Here is a 19061-nt window from a genome sequence, read left to right as displayed (position 1 = left end):
TCGATATAATTTTGTCGAAACTCTTATGCCAGGAGTCGTTTGGGGCTGCTTCAAGAGAAGAATGCTTCAGAAAGCAATTTACAATGTTAATGAACAACGTTATCGTTTAAAAGGTGTATATATTCACTTGGTGCCTTTACCTTTACCTGGTCTTAGCAGCCTGTGTACGAAATTAAGCTCCTAATTGTAAACAATACTCAACTACGCTACGCGCGTCAACATTTATTTTCATATACAAGAAAAACATGCTATGTGTTTTCATTCATGAACTTCAGTAACATACTCAGACACAGTAATACAGGGATTAATATCCTAATTTCTCTGAAGATCCTGAAAGCTCATAACAAATATAATATTCTTCATTGTATTATATTATTAAGTTCATTTACAGCAATAGTAAATAAAAAATATATCATCATAAAACTCGTTTCTCCTTTAAAATTTTCGAAAGACTAGACTACGTTAGCCATTATCCCTGTCGGCACCCCGAAAGTTCAATAAACGGTATTGGACGATACGGTGCAAAATATACGCCTCCAAGAGTGGTCTCTTTGTTGAGGTTACGTAATATCTAGAAACTAGATCAACAGATCAATTAAACGAGCAAATACATGTCGTTTATAAAAAAAATACCACCAAAACTTTATTTCACGATTTTATTTTGAATATATTATCGATGTTTCCGCGCAAAAATAGGTTTCAATTTTTTTTAGAATTTATTTCTCGGCGCATGCGCGAGCGCAATTGCGCACAAGTCGTATCTTTCTTTCTCGGCTGGTGTACCCGTCTCACGTACGCAATTCTTAGGCGAAGTCACACAGTTTTCCTCACTCGTGTCTTATAACATAAAATAGTAAGTATTAACTGATTGTATCATTTGCATGCGTTGTATTTACGTTGCAGACCTCGTTGTATCGTATAGAGCGCATAGCTTTTACGAAATATTGCGAATTCTTGCAAAGCCGGCATGGGTTAGCGATAAGTAATGTCGGCTGTCGCTTAGCAGCATCATACGCGACCGTTTCAGTTGATTTTGTCAGTTTGAACGCGATTGAACGTCTCATTCTTATCTGGTACGTTACGAAATCACGATTTATATGATGAGAAATTATTTCATGTATAACAGCGCGAAACTCGAGTAATTTATGGAAATTGGATGTCGCTGATTTACGCCTTATGTAATACCTAGGGACAGGTCAATACCACTCCATTTTTGCTCTAGATTACTGCAAAATTATTGATGCATCGTTATTTGACCTGTTCTTTTATTATTTTTGAGAAACAGTGACGTAAACTTTTCGCTGTGATTGTAATATTCTTTTCGCGAGTGTCTGGGAGAAAGTTGTTCAGAAATAACTTGGCACTCATTGTTGTATTAATTCAATTAGTTGTTAATAGTTGCAATAATCTTGCTTTTTGTTTTTACTTGTTGTGAAATATATTTTGTGTCCTTCGTAAACTTGGCACATGTGTGTATGTATTATAAGATACTTTTTTTTGTTTCATTGTTTGAAGATTATATGTAACAAATGCTGTCTTATGTCATATTGCAGATTATAGTAATAACTTTATATATATATTAATAATTGTGCAACACAATGTTATAATAGTGTAACATTTGTACAGTCTTACTTTTTTATTTATTTTAATGGCAGATGATGGCATGACTTAGCACTAATTATAATTCTATTGTTTTAATTTGAGTATAATATGTCATTAGTGTTAGATTTTGTTACATGTATATTTCATTTATAGGTTAAGGATTACTATTATTAGAATTCTTTAGTACTATGTATATTTAAATATGTAATTAGAGATATAAATGTTAGTTAGTGTCCGAGCGTTAAATTCAAAAAATTATAGATTTCTTTAGCGAAAGTAGATTTAAAAACATAGTACTCATTCTTTTGATCTCTTTAAATATTTTATTTTAATTTTATTTATTGTAACTGTAATATTTTTTTACACAAGACCCCATTTTTGAGAAAAATGCCTGAAGTAATTATGAAGAATATATGTATGTACTTATCACAATTATGTAGAAAATTTAAGACACACAAATGATGAAAAGAATTCACATATATTTATGTTCAATATGACCTTGTTCCTGAGTTATAGTCTATTTAATATTTTAACTAGTATTTATTTATTATCAGGGGATATAAAATATCCATCTTTAGCTTAAGTATAGATTTAAATATATTTTTTGATAAAGTAATATACAATTAGATACATATCTGCTTTAATAAGCCATTTTTACCTTAAATGTAGATTATTATGTTTAATACCAATTTACAACAGATATGTCTTAGCTTAAATAAATAGATGCCATTTTTAGATACTAAGTCCAAAATCCTTTAAATATTAGAGATGGATAATAAGTTTATATCAAATTATCTTTGCTTGTAGAAATAAATGTAGAAAAATGAAAAAAAATCTGTTTTGCTATATGTGCAGTACTGAAGTTAAATGCATACTTATTTTATTCATTTTTGTAACAAAGAAAGTATTATAAAATAGTATTTTGTATCTTCAATTTATTTTCATAAACTAACAATTTGTCTGTATTATCGATTAGAAGATACCTTATGTAACTAACTTCTAGTTGACGTATGTATAAGTATAAATGCATACTATTTTGTAAAGATTATTAAAAAATGTGTGTAATATTTCAATTATCTTTTTGTAGACCATGGCTCCACCAGCATATGGAGACTTAGGCAAAAGTGCTAGAGATATATTCAGCCAAGGTTACCATTTTGGTCTAATTAAATTAGATGTTAAAACAAAAACTAGCTCTGGTGTAGAGTTCTCTAGCGGTGGAGTATCCAATCAAGATACTGGAAAAGTATCTGGTACCTTGGAAACCAAATACAAAATTAAAGATTATGGATTAACATTTACTGAAAAATGGAATACTGATAATACCCTTGCCACTGACGTTACACTGGCTGATAAATTGCTCAATGGTCTTACTCTTGGTTATAGCTGCACTTTCTCCCCACAAACAGGGTAGAGTGTTCTAATCTTAAAGTTTTAATTTTTATTATAATTATTCATAATATAAAATTCATGTTGTTTCTTTATTGTTGTAGGACCAAGACTGGACAATTAAAGACAAGTTACAAACATGAGAATGTCTCTGTAAAAGCTGATTTCGATCTCAGTCTTTCTGCTGGGCCTCTTATCAATGCATCAGCTGTTGTAGGATATCAAGGTGAGATAAAGATACATATGTTATTGATCTATGATAATAATTTATACTGCTAATATATTTGACACTGCGTATTTCAACTTAACTTCATATTATAAAGTTAGGAATGCCCATATTAAACGTTTTAAATTTTAAAATAGAGAAATATTAAATATTTTTCGTATGATTATCTTCATGTGATTCCTTGCAAATCCAATCAGGCTCCTTCCTCTATTATCCCCAATGTCCAAGACATTCCAGAAAAACGATGTAAGACAGTAATATATATGTAATAGAACCACAAATGACCGAAATTTTCTAAAATTATAAAATACTTTAATTTTATTATAGGATGGCTGTCTGGTTATCAAGCTTGTTTCGACACAAAAAGAAACAAACTTACAAAGAATAATTTTGCACTTGGATTTACTGCCTCTGATTTTGCTCTTCATACAGCTGTGTATGTATATATAGTATAAATGCTTTTAGGAGAAGCAGCTTATGAAAAAATATTACTTAATATATTCATTTATTGTACTATGTTTTATTAGCGATAATGGCCGTGAATTCAGTGGTTCTATTTACCACAAAGTGAAACCAGACTTAGAAGGAGCAGTCAATCTAGCTTGGAATGCTAGTAATAATGTTACACAATTTGGACTCGGTGCAAAATACAATCTTGATAACGATGCAAGTGTTAGAGCTAAGGTGAATTCTCACCTCCAGGTCGGTTTAGGATATCAACAAAAGTTACGTGATGGTAAGATTTATCTCCATTTGAAAACTAGCAAATTCAATTTATTTAAGATTTTTAAATCCTGTTAAATTACAACATATTTTCGTTTGTACTTTTAGGTGTAACTGTGACACTCTCAACAAATATAGATGGAAAGAACTTTGGTTCAGGTGGACACAAGATTGGTGTTGCATTGAACCTCGAAGCTTAAATATAAATGATTACAGAAATAAAAGGACTTGACTCACTAAACTTTTTCATGACCTTCGAGTCATAAAGACAGCATCACCAGTACATGCTTCAGATAAAGTATTGCCTATAATGTGTAGATAGGTTTATCCCAGAATGGATGCTACAAAATATCATGCATCGTTTAAGATTAGTTAAAGGGATGTTAGTTTAAAATATACACAATTATGAGTGTAAAAATACTATGATAACAATATCTTATTATGAACAATACGATTCACAACTCTTTTGAGTGAAATAGAAGTGTATTATTCTTTCCTCTGTAATTCTTTTAAACTTGATGTGGTGCAGCTTGTTACCAGTTCCTGTTAAAATATCCAGTTACATTAAAATTAAAAATTAATAGTTCAGAAATTATACGAAGGAAAAGTACCCAGCCGTGGGATAACGTTAATTACAAAAACTGATAAAATTAAATTAGAAAAGAATATAAATAATTTTAAATGAATAAATGTTATCATGTAAAGTACTTGTAAACTTTGATTAAAGTAAGTACGCTGCACGTAAGTTCTTGTAATTAGACGAATAATGTTAACGATTGGATTTACTGTAAAAATCCTTGCACTTACTATTATATAAAATAAATAGTTACATACAGGGACTTGGAATTAAATGGTATGATCGTCAGTTTTCGTTTTTAAAATGTAATCAACATTCATTCCTGCCTGCATAACTAATATAAAACGATACTGCCAGAATGGCTCATCCAAGATTGCGAAATTCGTTTTTAGTTACAAAGACAATATTCCAATAATTTGAAGTCTGGTCGTTTGCATAAATATTTCAAATTTGTGAAATAATACTATGTGAGTAAATAAACATTTTTAGTTGTAAATAATTCCATAATCCTGTTTTACGTAGTAATTATAATCAGTAAGAGGTTTGTACTCATAAAACTTTATTCTCCTATGCATCAACGATTGTTAAACGCAGAGTAAAATTTGAACAAAGCTTTGACTAGTTTTTAGAATAAAGAAAACTTTATTTTATGTGGAGTGTGAATGCTTTATTTACAAGAACAAGTTAATTTCATAACTAGAGTATCATTTGTGTAAACTGTATAATGGTTTCTTAGGTGTACTTCATTAATAAATTTTTATTCGCGTGGTTTCATATTTATTTTATTTTTCAATTTTTATAAATAATAGACTAACTATGGTCACAAAACCTAAATTGTTATGAAACGTTTTATAAAGTTGCTTAGCGTTTATGTTTTTTCTATCTTGAAAACCAAAATTTATTTATTAATCATATAAAAATTAATTTCATGCATATTAACATAAAAAATTAACGAGCATGTTAAATATTACATCGCTCATAATACACAAACTTCGCTGTAAAAGTACGACGATACTTTCTTATTGCCCCAAAAATTCATTAGTAGCATATTTAAAAAATCAACATCCAATGTTTTATGTTCTGTGTGTTTATTTAAAGTTAAAAAAGTTATATTAATGCACCATTTGATCTCCCATTGCTTTTGCTATCCATTCTGGTTCAGTTTGAGCGATTTTTTCTATTATTTGATTTACTTGATAACAAAGAGACTGTATTTGTTTATCCCATGTTGGCAATGTTTCTCGTGCTGAAAAATATTTAATAAAATATTATAGATAAAATTATAGATAAAATTCACTTATCAATTTATCTAAGCTTACTTTCAAAATGTACAATAGAATCAATCTGATCGATGTATCCATTCATTCGTCCTTCTGTAATCATTTGGCTAGCAATTTTCTCTGCTTTCGTTGGTGGAATTTCCAACAATGCACCCAACTCTTCAAAAGTTATATTATTGTATAATTTACTAGCGGATAATAAATTATGTTCTATAACGGCACGGTCGAGAATAGTTGAACCTAATCCATCGATTGTACACGCTTTTTGGTGTGGTTGCAACAAGGCTTCAAATTCTTGCAATTCAGAGCGTCGAATAATACGATCTAGATACATTTTTTCAAGAATCGAATATGCAGGAAGTTGTTGGCAACGTTCATCTTTGAATAAGGTAGCTAACATACGACTTCTTTGTTGTCCTAATTTTGAAATTAGAGTTAATCATTATTTTTTAATACGTATGCTAGAAAATAAATTTAAATACTTGCCTGCAGAAGCCAGCACTGTACAAATTAACGCATTTCTAAGTGCAGTCATGCGTTCATCTTCGTGTATTATAGATCTATATGATAATTCATTGTATCTTTGAGCTGCTTCGATAAACTTTCTTCTGTAGTCTAGTACTCTAGCATAACAAACTTTGTAGTAAATTTGTAATTGTTCATTTTTGGATTCGGCCTTTAACAACAAGTAATAAACTTATATTAATTTACAATCGCAAATAGGGTATATGATAATCAGTTCTTAATTTAATAGAATATTTTAATCTTAATTAATACATACTTGTAAAAGAGATGCTCTGTTGATGAATGCCTCAGCTTGTACTGGATCATCATCTTCTAAGTACAATCGTGCAATTTTAAGATAGGTTTCAAGTTTATAGTCAACTGTGTATTGCCTGCGAACAATCATCAATATGATTATTTACAAAATTATTGAGTAATGGAAAATTTCTGTTGATTTAATAATGTTTTATGAATGTATGATTATATACTTTTGTCCAGTTTCTAATGGTATTCCGACTAAAACATTAGCTGCTTCCCTCCAATTTTGATTACGTTCATAAATATCAGCTAAATGTTGTCTTATGCTAGCAACTTGTTCCTCAAAAGAGATAACTCTTGGCTGTATCTGAAATGTTATTGAAATAACTTTATTGTAGCATAAGTTGTACATAATTGTATCTGATACAAATATAAAATGAAAACTTCTTACTTTATCTAATGTGTAATGTGACACAGTCATTGATATCTCATCGGGTAAAAATAATAATCGATTACTGACATCTGTTAAAATTTGCCTTGATATTACCAGACTTACATATTCATTAACAACTGAAAAGTAAAATTATTTACTTTTGCATTGATGTAGAAAATGCTACATACATATTAATACTATGTTTTATTTTCTTCAGATTAGGTATATAGTGCATAACTGAAATATTGCTGCACACAAACACAAGTAACTACACATATGAAATGTATAAATGTAATGTTTTATTAATACAAATTCATAGTTTAACAATGAGCTTCTAATAAAGAATATATTTCTGAGATCAAACTTATATGATCGTAATTAAATTCTATTGCATTATAACATAGTAATGCTTGCTTAGACGGTCAAACTTGTTCTATTACATGATAGAAGATCGCCAGTTATTGAAGTTGACTTCTTGTAATAATATCTAAACATATTTGTTTTTGTAGCTTTACTATCTCATACTAAGTGTTGATACCTCACTTATACTCAATATTTCTTAGCCAATCATTTAAATCCTTGATGTAATACTGTACCCATATGCATTGCCTGATTCCAGCCTGGAGTCTAAGTAAACATTACCATATTTCTAAGCGCACAGTGTCTGCCACAATATAGTGAGGTTCTAGAAACAGGTGGACACCAAAATAAACATGTTTCAAGCGCTAAGACAGAAGAAATATAAGAAAAGCATTAGGGAAAAGTTTCCATATCTTTCAGAAATGAAGTCAGGAGTCTTTATCTATTTATATCAATTTGGGTCGCTATTAGATGCCTCACTTTACGACCTCGCTATATCGTGACGAGCACAATACTAACCATGTAGTAACTATCCACAAATTACGATTATAATACTAGTATTCAAAAGGATCATTTATGTGCGTATTATAAAGAAATATGTATACTCAGGAAAAGTTGACATACTTGCTTCGATAAATACTTTCAAAGCATCAACTAATTCTTCGCCGGAGGATAATAGTATTGACTCCAAAATCGCTCGATATCTGTAAGTATTACGCACAAGTTAATGCTACAGTAAAGCAGTGTACCTTCGCATATTTTATACAGGCTTACTTTTCCGCCTGATCTTTATGGGAACCACCGGAATACGCTAAATTCGTGAGTTGTTGACGTACAGCAGCTGCCGTCACCACCATCTTTTCTACATGAATAACCAAAAATTACATTTGCGTGTATTACGATCATGAACTATAAAGACTGATCAGTGGAAATTGCATTGTGAAAATGAGATTACCAATCGAGGTAAATAACAGCAATTTCTACGAACTAAATTTTTGAACTCATATTTTTCTACGTAAAATTGATTGCACATTTTCTTAAATTTTAATAAACTACAAATTACAATTTATTTAGTTAAGATATTATATATTGTAATTTCTAATTCCAGGTTTATTTAATTAAAGATACATATTTTTGTACCAAAATTTTAAGGAATGCATACTCATATTATAAAAATTGATGTGATTAAAATTTAGTAACCTCTTCTAGTGATTTAAGTGACTAGTAATTTTGATAGTTCGTTGTCAAGCAGCATTGTATTAATAATTAATAATTTGTTTGACTTATAATAAAGCTTTAAAGAGTAAAAAAGTCCAGATTTGCGAATATTTTTATATTGAAGTTTCATTCAATAAAAAGCTGAACAAAATCATCATCAAATTAATTTCAATTACTCGAAGCTTTAAAATTAGCGCGAAGAAGGCTAAGAAAGATGACGCTCTGTGACATATTAATATTCGTTGTTCATTAACTTTCTATAATATAATCCATGATTTAGAATACCATCGATGTGAACTCGCATGAAAGCTGTGCGCTGTGCAAGTGAATATAGAGGTTATTGCTCTCTAATTCAAAGTGTTAACGTAGTGTTTGAAAATAATTCAAATAGAAAGACAACAATATGTTCTTGTTTCGTAGATCACTGATAGAAATCTAGTATAACGTGTTTTAAATTAAACGAACGTAACACGCAGATTCGAGTTATGCTTCAGTTTTTAAACTGATAAACAAAATACTCGTGGAAGTGGAGTATCGCGAGGAATAAGAAACAGTGTGCATATATAATGCACATATTTTAAGGTAATCATCGAGAACTATATTTCACTTAACATTTGAACCATATATACCTGTTATTTTGAATAATACATTTAAGGATTATTGTTGCTGTAATATATTGTTATTGAATTATAATTTTATCTACTTGTTAGATTATAACCGCCAAAAGTAACACGTGAATAAGTTTCATTGTTTAGTTGTCTATTTGCATGGTTAAACATTATCTGTTACAATAAAATTTCTATTTTTTTATATTCAATATTTCTTAAATGAATCTAGTAATAAACAAGTTGAGATTACTTTTAATGTAAAAAAATTATATACGTGATCTAAGCATTCAATGAAAATTTTTTCATTGATATAAACGATTGAAAATACAATATTCTTAATCGTATTTATTTCTGTACGTTTCTGTTGAGATAATGAAAAGTACACTTCTAATTCGCTATTTAATTATAACGTCATTAATTATGTATGTTTCTCTGAATAGTGTTCTATATACATTTCGTGTCTATACGATTTGTTTACGTGTCATAAATTTAACTGCGTCGTAATTTGTGAATAAAGTTACGAAATTCCAGTTCTGTGTTTCTCGTATAATTTCTTCCAAATATTTATTATTAAGATTTATAAAATTTTGTTAGGATGATGTAAAATGTTGGACTACATAATAATGTTGTCACATTTAAAACATTCGAGTTTTCGGAACACTTATATTTTTATTGGCCCAAGAGGGCGCTGAAGAGCTGACGTGTTTTTAGCCGCGGAACAGTGAAAATGGCGAAATCGAAATTTTCCAAAGTGCGCGAAAATGTTGCTCGATTTTGGCGCAACGTTTGATCATTAAAATTTGATTTTAAACGTAACACACGGTGGGAAAAGTCGATTTCGTAACTACGACGAGCCTATCGTTCCTGTTTCAATTCGTGATTTTAATACGAAACGACCTTTGGGTCTGTTTGTACACAGCGGTGCGTAGTGCACTGTGGGACAGCAATGGTGGGCGCGTGATTTTGAACAAATTCGAGCTATTGAGGGAACACCCAGGTACGTGTTAGAAAATGGATAAAATCACTTGCGGGACTGCTCTTAATGGAATTTCGACTGCGGGAAACGAAGTAATTGCATTTTCGAAACTTCTATCGTAATTTAAATTAGCTTCGTGGCACGCCCCCACCCAGCACTGTACGCACCTGATATGAACTGATAAGTTATAGGTTAAGTTGTATTTTGCGTGATTATAAAATGAATATTCGAGGGAAGTTTATTTTCTATTATCGTTAAACGTGTCGGGCGATTGGCTTTTCTTGATGAATCGATGTCGAAGTGATACGAAGCTCTTAAGATCGTGAAAATAGTGGGTGAAATTCAGTTCGTGGAAAATGGCGCGTTCGAGTAATAAATGGCGCTAATGTTCCTGAGTTGACTATCCTTCGAATTTTTCATCATTATTCAAATTTTATCGTTCGAATTTTCAAAAGTTTGAATTTTACTTGATCTTTACATTGTTGGGTGTACGCGTAGACAATCCTATAAGCTCTTGTGTTTAAGAAATGCCTGTTTGCCCCGTAAAGATTTGAATTTTTGAATTTTTAAATTCTCACTGATTCACTTCATTTTAACGTCATTTCGTGAAGTGTTTTGCATATTTCTGTAGATTAATGGTACTTTTTGCTTGTATATGATCTAACAATGCTTAGAGTTTTACGCGAGAGAGATTTACATTTCATGAATTTCTAACCTATTTATGCATGAAGTTCATGTTTATGATGAATACTACAGACATCTGGAAAACTTGCTCAACGTTAATAAATTATTTTGATGTATAAATGAGCATATATGATGATGGATCATTAAATACTGCTGGAACAGTGTTTAATGTTTATTATTTAATATTTTATGATAACACTTAGTATTATACTTATGAATTTGTGTATCGCATGATGGTTGCGTACCTAGTTATGTAATTAATTTGTAAATTTTATATACATATTAATGATATTTATGAAAATATACTTTATAAAAAGAACTGCTTCTTTGAAAGAATATATGTTACTTATTTACCACTTAAAATTCTTTAATTATGATAAATGATACAGATTTGTGTCATGTGTATATAAATGTTAACAAAATTATTTTGGAGAAGGCATATACTTGTACATAAACTCACACAATTATAAATACAAATTTTTGTAACGAATAACACTTTGAATAGGGACGTAATCATGTCTATAAATAAAGGGCAAAACGCTAGAGCTTTGGTAGAACCATTAGCTCTCGATTCACGTACACTCGGCGATGGAGATCTAAGTGCATTAAGTCTATCACATAATAATGAACAATATTCATCCAATGACTTTGAAGCATTTGCAAATATTCAAGCTGAATTGGAATGCATGAATGCAGAAGAAGTTATGACAACAGATGAGGAACATATAATAATTGAGCGTAATATTGAAGCTGAAACAATTGTACCTGATGTGGAAATGACTGAAGTTTCAGAGCAAATTCAAGGAGAACATATTATTTATACAACAGCAAATCAAAATAATCAAAATATTGTATTTCAAACAAAACCAACTTTGCAAAGGCTTCCTGCATCAACGGTACAGGTACAATATATATTATTATTATATGTAAATTAATATAAATATTACCTATTATAATATTATCTTTCTGTAATAGGTCAAATCAAATGTTGGCTCAGCATCACAGAGTCAGTCTATCATGATAGTATCTCCTGCTGGTGGTCAAGGTACTAGCCAAATTTTGAAGATTTCTCATCCGTCAACAGCATCAGCTGGTCAATTACAGTCAATAGCTCAAACTCTCATAGCAAAGTCTGCTGATGGTAACATAGTCCAGTTAAGATCAGCACAACCTAGTAAGCCTGTAATGGCAACAAGCCACTCAGGTAATATTACAATAGGAAGTGTTCAGAATGCAAAAACTGTTCAGTCAGCTATCAAACGGTCTGCCCAGGGCACTTCTCAAAATAGAAATGTAAGTCTTTCATTAAATAACAATTTTACTACTTTTGATTTTTAAGGCATTTTCAATTAAGATTTGTATTACATATTTTATAATACATTTTAGGTATATACAAAGATGATATTAGCTGGAAACCAAACACAATCAGGGCAGCAAGTTCTTATAACTAGTTCACAAAATGAAAGTCAGCAAACACAAGCAATAAAATTTATAAATAATAGTGCATCCAGTCAAGATACAAGCCCAACGAAAACCATAACATTGGCACAAGCACAGCAAATGGGATTACTTCCTACCAACAAAGTTCAACATATTTTACCTTCTTCACCACAAAAGCAAGTGAGTATTCAAATATTTTATGTGATTAAGCAAAATATAATACTATATTCAAAATAATAAATTCATATTTATTATTCTTAAAGGGAATAATTGTAAATAAGTTAGTGCAATCTTCGAGTGCTCAGTCTTCAAAAATGACTTTAGTTCCAAGTAGTGCAATGAAATCACCTACGAAAATATTACCTGCTCCATTAAACACCCAGGTTAAGACTTCAACACTTTCAAATCAACAATCCACATTTTCTTCCTCTAATAAATCATCTATCCAGCAAAGTCCACAAAAAGTTATTATACGCCAGGTTGGTTATTTTAAGTATAAAACATTTTCAGTGTTTCCCGCTTGAATGATTTTCACGCTTTTATATTAATTATATATTTTATAGAGCTCTTTGAAACCTGGAACTGTACTTGGAAGTGGGCAAGTTATTAGAATACCAGCTAATCAGAATATTGTTACTGGATCTAATCAAGTACATCAGATACAAATGCCTGGGAGACAAGTAATTAAATATCTAACATCATTACTATCCTTAAAATTACGAAACTTTTATCAATTTTATGTATTTTTTTTTCAAGGTGCAGTATGTAAGATTAGTTAGTACTCCATCGTCTGGAACTACGAACGTTGTTACTGTAGGAAAAACGAAGTCACAAACGACTTTGCAAACTGTTGGTGTTGGCCAGAAAATAGGAGGTCAACAACAAATTGTTAAGGTTTGTATTGGTAGCACAAAATACAGTTACGAAAAGTCTGTATCGTATACAATGCTCTGTTTTCTATCGCTATGCAGGTAGTTCCATTAAATACTAGTAATCAATCGTTAAGAACAGTTGCGCCTAAAGCTACACTAACTGGTAGTGGACAAAGATTATTAATTCCCGCAACTGCAACAGTAGGCAGCCAATCGAAAAGCGCAGTAGCTATCCCAGCATCGGCACTGAGTCAATTGGCGTCTGGACAGGCAGTTCTTTCAACGAATTCAAACATGGGAAATATTGTAGTTCTTCCAGCTCAATATATTCAGCAACAGGTATAGTATTGTTCAGAGTTCAGGAGGTGGTCCCTGGAACTAATCAGATTCACATTATTTCCAGGGACCATTTCCTGAGTTGTCCTGTGTCATATGATATATTTTATCATAATGTTATAATGTATATTATAATTTTTTGCAGTCGACAGATGAAGTCAAATTAAAATCTCAACAAGGTGCGCCGAGTTTATTGGGTGCTTCACAAAGTTTACAGAGTTCGACGGGAAATTTATCTGTAGGATCCGTCATCGAGGGTAAAAGTTCTCAGAGATCTTATGCCAGCGTAGAACCTAATGGTATTAGACCGAGGAAACCATGTAACTGTACTAAATCTCAGTGTCTTAAATTGTAAGTATGATACGATTTTTATTATAAATATTAATATGAAAGTAGAGTAATTTTCGGATTAATGGTTGTTACCGCTTATTCATTATTACGATTCATGTTTTGAAAATTGAACATCAGGCGTTTTTCTTTGCTTTTTTTATCATGTCAATTGAGAATTGATGTAAACTAATAATTAGTCGTGTCGTTCACAAGTAAATATCCGCGACGCGGCATTAGGTATAATTATATTTCGTAAATTATGGAATTTCTCATTAAATGAAAGTAAATCTAAAAGTTATCTGTATCTTCTGTTGCAGATACTGTGATTGTTTCGCGAATGGAGAATTTTGTCACATGTGCAATTGTAATAATTGTTCTAATAATCTTGGGAATGAAGAAGAGAGACAACGCGCCATCAAATCGTGTCTCGAACGTAACCCGAATGCTTTTCGTCCAAAAATTGGCAAAGGTCGCGAAACTGGCGATGACATACGTAGACATAATAAAGGTTGCAATTGTAAACGTAGCGGATGTTTAAAAAATTATTGTGAATGTTATGAGGTATTGTAAACAGTTTTGGAAATGGAACGCAAATATTATTAAGAACAGTGAATTTTACTTTTAATATCTAACATATTCTAGGCTAAGATTCCCTGTTCTGCTAATTGCAAATGCATAGGATGCCGTAATGTGGAAGAACCAAATTTAGAAAAGAAATCTTTGAAAGATTTAGCAGAAGCAGCCGAAGTTAGGACAGCTCAATTGACACTGAATAAAGCGAAACTGCAATTATCTGAAATGGCTTTTAGACCTCCAGCTGCATCAAATACTGGAGCAAGGTAATTTTTAAAAATATTGAAAAATAAAAAATAACGATTGAATATAAAGTTTACAAACCTTTCTTGTATCTTGTATGTTTCATATCTTTTTTACAGACAACCGTTTAATTTCTTGACTGATAAAGTAGTTGAAATAACGTGTCAGTGCTTAATGGCACAGGCGGACGAGGCAGAGCGTAATATGTTCGACGATGAAACATCTCAGAGACTTATAATCGAAGAATTCGGACGTTGCCTAAAGGAAATCATAGAATCAGCACATAAAGCTGAAGCTACCTAGCAGGTACAGTTCAAAAGGAAATACAATCTTGATAATTTTCGATTTTTACGGACGTATCCTAAAGTCACAAAATTGGAAACGTTGGTTATTGGTACCTCTTAATCTAATGATTTGACATAAAAGTTATAGTGTTACATACCAAAGATGGTGGTAAAAATCTTAGAACATAATATATTCAACCAATTATTCTTGACGAATGAGACTATTTTTTTCGAAAACGGGTTATATTTTTTTAAATAACAATTTTATATTTTACGAAGTTTTACCATTTTTGTTGAAAACTTAGTAAATCAAGTTTGACGTAGAAAATTATTAAAATAAAATTAAAAGTAACATGGTTGAATGTGATATGATATTAACATTTGTAACACAAGTATATAACATAATTCAGAATATATAAAAAAATGTTTATACTTACATTTGTTGACCGTATTGAAAAAGTTACGATCTTGTTCAAAATCAAGTAGAGAGGCTAAAGTAGTAAAAACGTATTTTAGCGTATCTGTCAAATGATATTACTACACTAAACATATTTTTTTTACGTTATACATATCTATGATTGAATTTCTAATTAGTTACCTCGGTTACTGTGACTATCTGGAATACTTTTTTATAGACGAAGTGCATGCATCTATAATAAAGTGTAGGTAACGAAAATTATGGAATACCGAGAATACTTATTATATCTTGTTTTCTCATTGGTAATAGTGAGCAAAAATTCGATAGATTGAATTGGTTACATAAACTGGATTACGTTATTTTCAATTTTTTCCCGTATTATCTGTCGATTGCACACGTTCATCTTAAAACATACAATTATCTTCTTTCCTTATTAAATGAGTAAAACATAAAGGGAATTAAAGAAAGAAATCCTTAAATTCTTTACATGATACATTTATTTATAGTGTCCATTGTCATCATTAAAGAAGATGAAAAACTTGTGTTATATGTAAAAACAAAAACAAAAGTTACTTAAGCCATTTATCAATGATACTGCATTTTTTACTTTATATGTATTATTATTATTTAAAATTTGGTTTTTCATTTGTAATTAGAAGTAGTAGATTTTTTTTTTTAAGAAAGAATTGGAAAATGGTTTTTCTTGCTAATGATTTGTTCATAATTCACTAAATTTTTCAGGTGCGTTTTATGAAACGTTTGAAATGTGAAATTTTTCTTTTCGTTTTGTGCACGTTTCAAACGTTTCTTCATTGATCCTATAATGCTATGTAATAATACAAAGATTCTAATTTCAAAATAGTCAAATTTTTTTTGTTATACGTTGCAATAAGTTATATTCACAATTAATATTAATTTAATTTGTCATATTGTTTATGTATTTTGGATTATACATATACGATTCTCCATATGCTCTAGCATTACTTCGATAGTTAGCTAAACAACTAATGGTACTGCAGTGAGAATGATGAATATACCAACGTGTAGTTTTTAATGTACATCAGTTTATCATTTGATGGGCACAGCTGCATAAATAATTTTCATTATGCACGAAATTAATCACATTGCAGTAGTAACACTATCTGTCTGTCAGTAGGGGTGGCATATAACTTATATGTAGCAAATTAATATAAAGTATAGAGAGTTTATATAATATACATAGGACAGTATGAAGACAAATGTAATATAGAGGTACAAATATAAATATATATTAAAACATTCATAGAATTCATATCTCAAAGAATAAGGCAGTTTATTTTAAGTATGAAAATTGTACAGATTAATGACTCGTAATACAATAACGAGAAAAAAATTACGTAAATTGCGGATGTAATTTTGAGGCATTGCATTAACTTTTAATGTTCGGAAGAAAAATTATAGCTATGGTAAATTCACGTTTCTACTTGATATAAGTGTCATTCAAGCAGTAAGTCGAATATTATAAAAAAGAATAAAAATTTGAAATTAATGTTAAAGTTTTGCAATGCTATTGGATATAAATAAATTACTACTATGTACAGATAATATTCATATATCTAAATAAATCTTTGTGATTTGTCTTCTGTACATAGAAAAAATCTGATATCACAAAATTAAGTAAATAATTTATTCCTTTACTTTAGGAAAGTTTATTTAAATGAATATAATTTCATAATTTTCATTGTACGACTAATGTGTAAAAAGTTTAAAATAACTTACGAATTCGATCGTAATGTAAATAGAAAATATATAAATTATAAAATTATTCATTGCATCCTGTTTGATATCAGATTTTTCAAGATAGCGATTTAAATAACATTAAATTGTATGTATGAAGAAAATATATATGTATATACATGTCAGACACATGTACTTTTCAATAAATCTTATCTTTACATTGTAAACATTTAATTCATTGAAATATATATGTAAAAAACAATTCTATGTTATACAAGTGTATATATTTATTCAAGTTATTACAAGCTTTTATTAAAATTTGACTACCTTTTTTGACTTCTTATCATCTTTTTCACAGGCTGCCTTTTTGATTTCTTCCAGAGATTCTACATTATCGTTTGTAATGGTATTTACTGTAACAGCAGTTTCCTCTTTTTCCTTAATTAAATCTGGACAATCTTTTTTCAAATGTGTAACATCACCACATATTTTACAACATCCTCCTTGGGGATACACTCCCTTAGGATTATCAGGACACTGCTTAGCAATGTGTCCTTGTTCACGACAGATGAAACAAGTTGCATATCTGAATTCTGTTGGTCTAGACACTTTACACTCAAAATGAGTATGTTCTGTTGAACCACATTTGAAACAGATGCCAGTTGCTGCTTGTTGAGATGAAAGTTCAGGACAGTCGGATAAATTGTGCCCTCCTTTACGACAATGAAAGCAAACAGATTTTCTCATTCGTGCCAATGTTCTCTCAGCTCGTCTTCTTTCTAGTTTCATAGCTACATCTATATCCTTTTTTGGAATACCTGTAAAATATATATAAAGTAGATAGTAAAAAAGAGATAAATTGAATATACAATTTTTTATGCTATTTACCTTTCATGATCATTTTTTGTTTCAAATCGCATAATCTATCTGCATCCTCTTTTGTCACTGGAAAGCCATCAAACTTGGCAATCTGTACTCTAACACCATTAAGTATTATTTCCTTAAAACCTGTATCAAAATCTTTTCTTCTTTTATGTTCTTTATTGTCTCGAATTTTAGGTTTACTTAAATGATTGTTTTTCTTATTAACTACTCTGTTTTCAAAAGTAGTATTTCTGTAACTTTCATTTCTGTAACTGTCAATTCTGTAATTTTCTGATGTATTAACTTCATTTTCAGTGAAGTGTTTGTTTCGCTTTCTCATATTACGTTTCTGGCGTTTAGATAATATACCTTCCTGTTGCTTTGTTGCTGACACATCGGTTTTATTGTCTTCAACCTCTGAAATATTGGTATTTGTTGTTAACTGTTCTTCATATTTTTTATCTTGTTCTTTCTGTTTTTTCTTTTTAACTTTTACTTCTGTTCTATGATCATCAGTATCTTCAATATGCCTTTTCAAAGGTAATTTTTTCTCAGTTGCATTATTATTTGTATGTTTCTCATCTTTGCTAGATCCTTCAACTTTATCTACAGATTCACTATTATTTTCTATACTTTTGGAAACACTCTTCTTTTTCTTTTTTTTGGTTTCCTTTGCTTCTGTATTACCTTTTCTATTAGAAGTTTCATTGAATTCTGCCCAATCATTGTCATTTTCATTAGTAGTAATGTTATTATCTTGCAACAGTTGTTTTGCAGACAGTTTTTCTGAACTTTCTTCATGTTTAGATAAATTTTCTACTAATTGTTGTTTCATTAGATGCCATGGTGTTGCCTCATTGGGTGCTCTTTCATTTGAAGCTTTTGAACCTTTAGCTCTTGCGAACCGAGTCATTCTGAAAATATTAAAACAACTTTTAATAATATAGTAGACATGTGTTCCATAACAATTTGCTACACTATACAAATAATATGTGACATGTACAATCATTCGGTAAACAATTTCTGTATTTTAATGCACACATACTTAGGAAATATACACAATGATTTAAAATTTACTGTACTGTATCTTCTTAATAATAAAAATAATAATGATAATAGTAATAATAATAATAATAATATATTAATT

At 30.2% G+C, this 19061-nt stretch overlaps 4 protein-coding genes and 1 long non-coding RNA gene across 8 annotated transcripts in view; 3 read left to right on the top strand and 2 right to left on the bottom strand.

The window, feature by feature from the left end:
* Nucleotides 1–697: 697 nt before the first annotated feature.
* LOC143180321 (voltage-dependent anion-selective channel) lies at nucleotides 698–4779 on the top strand. Its single transcript, XM_076379973.1, has 6 exons — nucleotides 698–853; nucleotides 2690–3012; nucleotides 3096–3217; nucleotides 3545–3653; nucleotides 3745–3953; nucleotides 4049–4779. The coding sequence occupies exons 2-6, from the start codon at nucleotides 2693–2695 to the stop codon at nucleotides 4138–4140; spliced, it is 852 nt and encodes a 283-aa protein (XP_076236088.1). The 5' UTR covers nucleotides 698–853; nucleotides 2690–2692; the 3' UTR covers nucleotides 4141–4779.
* Nucleotides 4780–5197: 418 nt separating this feature from the next.
* Csn4 (COP9 signalosome subunit 4) lies at nucleotides 5198–8227 on the bottom strand. The gene is made up of 8 exons (XM_076379987.1): nucleotides 8127–8227; nucleotides 7977–8056; nucleotides 7011–7129; nucleotides 6790–6926; nucleotides 6579–6693; nucleotides 6284–6473; nucleotides 5837–6214; nucleotides 5198–5763 (listed from the first exon to the last, which is right to left on the bottom strand). Exons 1-8 carry the CDS (start codon nucleotides 8207–8209, stop codon nucleotides 5630–5632), a joined length of 1236 nt encoding a protein of 411 aa, XP_076236102.1. The 5' UTR covers nucleotides 8210–8227; the 3' UTR covers nucleotides 5198–5629.
* On the top strand, nucleotides 7739–8543 carry LOC143180336 (uncharacterized). The gene is made up of 3 exons (XR_013002106.1): nucleotides 7739–8058; nucleotides 8121–8315; nucleotides 8461–8543. It is a non-coding gene; the product is annotated as an uncharacterized LOC143180336 (long non-coding RNA).
* Nucleotides 8544–9914: 1371 nt separating this feature from the next.
* On the top strand, nucleotides 9915–15820 carry LOC143188602 (protein lin-54 homolog). 2 transcript variants are annotated; one of them, XM_076392928.1, is made up of 12 exons: nucleotides 9915–10175; nucleotides 11344–11740; nucleotides 11814–12131; nucleotides 12225–12458; nucleotides 12542–12757; nucleotides 12842–12958; nucleotides 13035–13172; nucleotides 13250–13489; nucleotides 13632–13837; nucleotides 14134–14377; nucleotides 14459–14655; nucleotides 14752–15820. In XM_076392928.1, exons 2-12 carry the CDS (start codon nucleotides 11354–11356, stop codon nucleotides 14933–14935), a joined length of 2481 nt encoding a protein of 826 aa, XP_076249043.1. In that variant the 5' UTR covers nucleotides 9915–10175; nucleotides 11344–11353; the 3' UTR covers nucleotides 14936–15820. The 2 variants fall into 2 exon arrangements, with proteins under 2 accessions (XP_076249043.1, XP_076249052.1); XM_076392937.1 differs by lacking the exon at nucleotides 9915–10175 and adding an exon at nucleotides 10301–10608 and having other exon boundaries at nucleotides 11493–11740.
* Nucleotides 15821–17154: 1334 nt separating this feature from the next.
* LOC143177540 (uncharacterized) overlaps nucleotides 17155–19061 on the bottom strand; it is a 113719-nt gene continuing 111812 nt past the window's right edge. For all 3 annotated transcript variants that reach the window (XM_076375514.1, XM_076375523.1, XM_076375507.1), the window contains exons 2-3: nucleotides 17939–18828; nucleotides 17155–17868 (exon numbers count right to left, since the gene is read on the bottom strand). In XM_076375514.1, the coding sequence (XP_076231629.1) occupies nucleotides 17363–17868; nucleotides 17939–18827 (1395 nt within the window). In that variant the 5' untranslated portion in view covers nucleotide 18828 and the 3' untranslated portion in view covers nucleotides 17155–17362. The remainder of the gene's footprint in view (nucleotides 17869–17938; nucleotides 18829–19061) is intronic.

Source organism: Calliopsis andreniformis, chromosome 1, assembly GCF_051401765.1.
Source record: "Calliopsis andreniformis isolate RMS-2024a chromosome 1, iyCalAndr_principal, whole genome shotgun sequence".
Classification (NCBI taxonomy): Eukaryota; Metazoa; Arthropoda; class Insecta; order Hymenoptera; family Andrenidae; genus Calliopsis; species Calliopsis andreniformis.
This window is presented reverse-complemented; position numbering and strand designations above follow the sequence as displayed.

What these genes read in the sequence shown, in the direction of transcription:
- LOC143180321 (XM_076379973.1), top strand. Translation starts at nt 2,693, where the DNA reads ATGGCTCCACCAGCATATGGAGACTTAGGCAAAAGTGCTAGAGATATA. An exon ending in AGCTGTTGTAGGATATCAAG is followed by an intron (nt 3,218 to 3,544) that starts GTGAGATAAAGA and finishes ATTTTATTATAG; the next exon opens with GATGGCTGTCTGGTTATCAA. An exon ending in TCAACAAAAGTTACGTGATG is followed by an intron (nt 3,954 to 4,048) that starts GTAAGATTTATC and finishes TTGTACTTTTAG; the next exon opens with GTGTAACTGTGACACTCTCA.
- Csn4 (XM_076379987.1), bottom strand. Translation starts at nt 8,209, where the DNA reads ATGGTGGTGACGGCAGCTGCTGTACGTCAACAACTCACGAATTTAGCG. An exon ending in GAAAGTATTTATCGAAGCAA is followed by an intron (nt 7,130 to 7,976) that starts GTATGTCAACTT and finishes TTTACTTTTCAG; the next exon opens with TTGTTAATGAATATGTAAGT. An exon ending in CCATTAGAAACTGGACAAAA is followed by an intron (nt 6,694 to 6,789) that starts GTATATAATCAT and finishes GATTGTTCGCAG; the next exon opens with GCAATACACAGTTGACTATA.
- LOC143188602 (XM_076392928.1), top strand. Translation starts at nt 11,354, where the DNA reads ATGTCTATAAATAAAGGGCAAAACGCTAGAGCTTTGGTAGAACCATTA. An exon ending in TACAAATGCCTGGGAGACAA is followed by an intron (nt 12,959 to 13,034) that starts GTAATTAAATAT and finishes TTTTTTTTCAAG; the next exon opens with GTGCAGTATGTAAGATTAGT. An exon ending in ATTATTGTGAATGTTATGAG is followed by an intron (nt 14,378 to 14,458) that starts GTATTGTAAACA and finishes AACATATTCTAG; the next exon opens with GCTAAGATTCCCTGTTCTGC.